Raw genomic sequence first — 3,472 nt, forward strand, 5'->3', positions numbered from 1 at the left:
AAATTTTACAAAATTTTCCAAAATGAAAAAATAGCCTTAAAATCATCAGGCTTCTTTTTCGACAATTCTGGAAATATATTTAAATGTTTTAATATCTTTTAAATATTCTTTTTCAATTGATTTTTAAACAAAAAATCGTTAAAAATTTTCCTAGGAACCTCAAGACATTTCTTTTTATTTTCTTAAAACCTTTTACAATCCTTTAAAAGTTTATCGCTTTTTCGTTAAAAATCATTAAATATCTACGTTTTTCATGTACGAAATATTTAGAAATCTACATGCTATTTCCAGTTTTTTGTAATCTCAGCAAAAAACAAACTTAGTACAGCTACCAAAAGTTATATTGACGCAGTGTTTGAATCAATCATATTTTCGAAAACAATGTAATCAAGATCTCATAATTATAACTTTTTAGAAAATAGATTGATATTAACTTGTGATATATTCCATTCAGAACTTAGAACATTTTACTCCGACATCGAAAAACTCAAGTATTCATACTGCATCTGCATCCTTCATTGATCACTCCCAGAAGTTCTCTACAATAAATCTGTGCGCTGAAGACCCTATCCCATCTACTTCACAATGTAGTTTCCGAAACCACACATCCTTTAAAAATACAAATTTAATTGAATGTTCTCCATTTTCACAACATTTATTGTTTATGGAATCAGAGAAACTAAAGTCGAACGATTTTGGACTACTAGAAAATCACAATAGTGATGAAGATGGGGCAGAAAACGATATTCATATTTCAAAACCGTTTGGACTAGTGAGTGGTTATTCTGGCCAAGAAGACGAAGTTGATGAAGCTCATGACCGAAACTCAGAATCAGTCTTATCATCTGGAAACACGGAAATTTCGTCAAATGTGAATGATAACATGCTAGAATGTAATAAAGAAACTGCTGGAAATAAGGTATTCATTTTGAGCTACACATTTTAGTATTTTATACCATAATTTAATTATAAAAGTTAATAAGTATTTCTCAATGGGGCATAATATAATTGCTTTGTAAATTTTATGTTTGAATCATAATTTGCTAACTTTGCTAATATTATTTGAATTTTACTCTTAGGCGGTGGAACTATTACCTGACAGTGGAATTTATATTCACAAAACCTCTCTAAAAGAAGCTAAGATAACTTCCTCGTCGCAAACGCTTTCGGCTAGAAAGTAGGACGTGTGCCATATTTAAGAAAGAGGCACTACAAATATGTTCTCTTAGTGAAAAAGAGAGAAAATTAGAAGATAAAAAACCTAGTTTGAATAAGAAAGCTGTAGCTGTTATATTACGTAAGATTTTGTTGTTCATATTGCAGATTATTAATTTACCTAATGGACTTGTGTAAAATATTTTTTATTGAAGTTGGGAAATTTTCGAAAAGAAAATACATTTTTCTTAAACAAGATTTTCAACATTTTCGTGAACCAGTTGATAGCTTGATAGCGATATATCGGCAATGCAGAGGTTATTTTATAATCACTGTTAGAAATTATATTAATTATATCCATTAAGATCGTGAAATACAAACTGGCGACTAACTAGCCAGTCGCCTAATCGACGCTGAACAGCCGACTGTATAGCTGCACCTCCTCAAGTCCGTCTAGTAGACGGATGAAGGCAGTCAACAAGCGGCCAGTCGGCTAGTCGACTAGAGCGTTTCAGCCCAGTAGACGATTATGCGTACGGTTCATCATATATTTTAAGAATTGAGATTTTTCATTTGTTTTCATAGAAATATTCTGAGTGAAAAATAATAAGGAGAGATCCTATTAGTAATGGTTAGCCATTTAATTTTAAAGTAATGTTTAAAAAAAGGTTGGTATTTAATAGCAAAAAGAGAAATTTTAAACAAAAAGTTTATTTGGAACCAAGACAGATAATTTTTTAAACCAAAAAATATATGAACCCTGTATTACAATTTTTTAACCGAAAGAGATAAATTTTTAAATATAGTAAAAAACAACACTTTCCAACGAAAGTGTTCGTTATTTTTCCAAAAACTAGTCGAAGTTTCTACCAAAATATTTGAATTTCTTACAAAAAAATGCATTTTTAACCAAATTAAATAAATTCTCAAGGAAAAATATAATATTTGATATTATTTCAACCAAAGATATTTTTATTTGAAATCCAACAAAGTTGAATTCAATCAAATCAGGTTAGCTTTCAACCGAAATATTTGAATTTTGGTAAAGAAGAGACTTTTTTCACGAAAAGATAAATTTTGAACCAATAAAGAAAACAATTTTTTTACTACATTATAGAATTTTCGAGCGAAAAAGAATAATCTTTTAAAAAACAGTTGCATTTTTGAACCGAAAATATGAATTTAAAAAAAATACTTTTAACCAAGTAGTTGAACTTCTACTGTCAGTTCTTCAGTTTTTGGAGAAGTAGTCTGCTTTTAACGGCAGCAGTGGCGACTGCGAGTTCTTCAGACAAACTATAAATGTGAGAGAAAAATTTTATTATTGGCCTAATGCTTAATTGTTTATAAAAGACAGTCATATCCTAGGTCTATTGAGCAACATTGAAAAAAATGGCTTAGCTGTCCCAGCTAAACGTTTCGATGGATTTCAGTCCAACAAAAAATATAGCTGCGTCATCTAGATTTCTAGTTGTTTCAGCTAAATTTTCCATCTAGAAATTAACGAGCTAATTTTACTAGATAATTTCTAGATGGCTAATTTAACTAAAGCAGATAAAAATCTACGTGGCATAGCTATATTTTCTTGGAAGAGGAAATCCAGCTAAACGGTTAGCTGGAACAGTTAAACTATTTTTTTCAGTGAACAGTCAGTATAATATTAACAATTGGACCACGTATTTTGTGTAGCTTTCTTAATTATAAGTATTCAATTTTAAGCTGAAACATAGTTTTTTAAAGCTAGATTATTGTTTAATTCATTTTTCACAATCGTCCACTTTGTTACAATGAATAAATATAAATAAAACGAAAGATTAAAAAAACACTTTTTAAAAATCTTTTTCTGTAATGCCGCTAAAAGTTGTAATTTCATTTCTAATTATCTTGAATGAAAAAGCACTGAATAAAGACACAATATTCTTTTGTGATTTCTTTGCCTATTTTAAGAATCGGATAATTTTTTTTAAGATTTCCATACTAACACACTTCGTGTGAGATAACTCCATAATTCAAATTGTTTAAGTCCTAGCATTTGTAAAAGTAACTCTTTTTCTTATTTTTTACTGAAAATATTTGCATGAAAAACAAATGAAAAATCTCATTCCTTAAATTATATGATGAACCATATACAAAGTCGTCTACTGGGCTGAAACACTCCAGTCGAATAGCAGATGGGCCGCTTCTGGACTGCCTTCATCCGCCCACTAGACGAACGTGAGCAGGCAGCAGGTATGCAGTCGGCTATTCAGCGCTGATTAGCCGATTGGCCAGTTAGTTGGCTGATTAACTGGTGTGGCCACTGGGCTATGACATATAA

At 30.4% G+C, this 3,472-nt stretch overlaps 1 protein-coding gene across 2 annotated transcripts in view; it reads left to right on the forward strand.

The window, feature by feature from the left end:
• Nucleotides 1–484: 484 nt before the first annotated feature.
• The window catches only part of LOC117178908, a 3,228-nt gene continuing 240 nt past the window's right edge, over nucleotides 485–3,472 (forward strand). The window contains exons 1-3 of one of the 2 annotated variants that reach the window (XR_004467838.1): nucleotides 485–587; nucleotides 675–919; nucleotides 1,080–1,297. Coding sequence is in view for 1 of the 2 variants with exons in the window: in XM_033370449.1 (XP_033226340.1) it covers nucleotides 665–919; nucleotides 1,080–1,181 (357 nt within the window). In the remaining variant the exon portion in view is untranslated. Of the gene's footprint in view, nucleotides 920–1,079; nucleotides 1,298–3,472 lie in introns of both variants that reach the window. The other variant, XM_033370449.1, reaches the window with a different exon arrangement.

Source organism: Belonocnema kinseyi, chromosome 8 (genome assembly GCF_010883055.1).
Source record: "Belonocnema kinseyi isolate 2016_QV_RU_SX_M_011 chromosome 8, B_treatae_v1, whole genome shotgun sequence".
NCBI classification, from domain to species: domain Eukaryota; kingdom Metazoa; phylum Arthropoda; class Insecta; order Hymenoptera; family Cynipidae; genus Belonocnema; species Belonocnema kinseyi.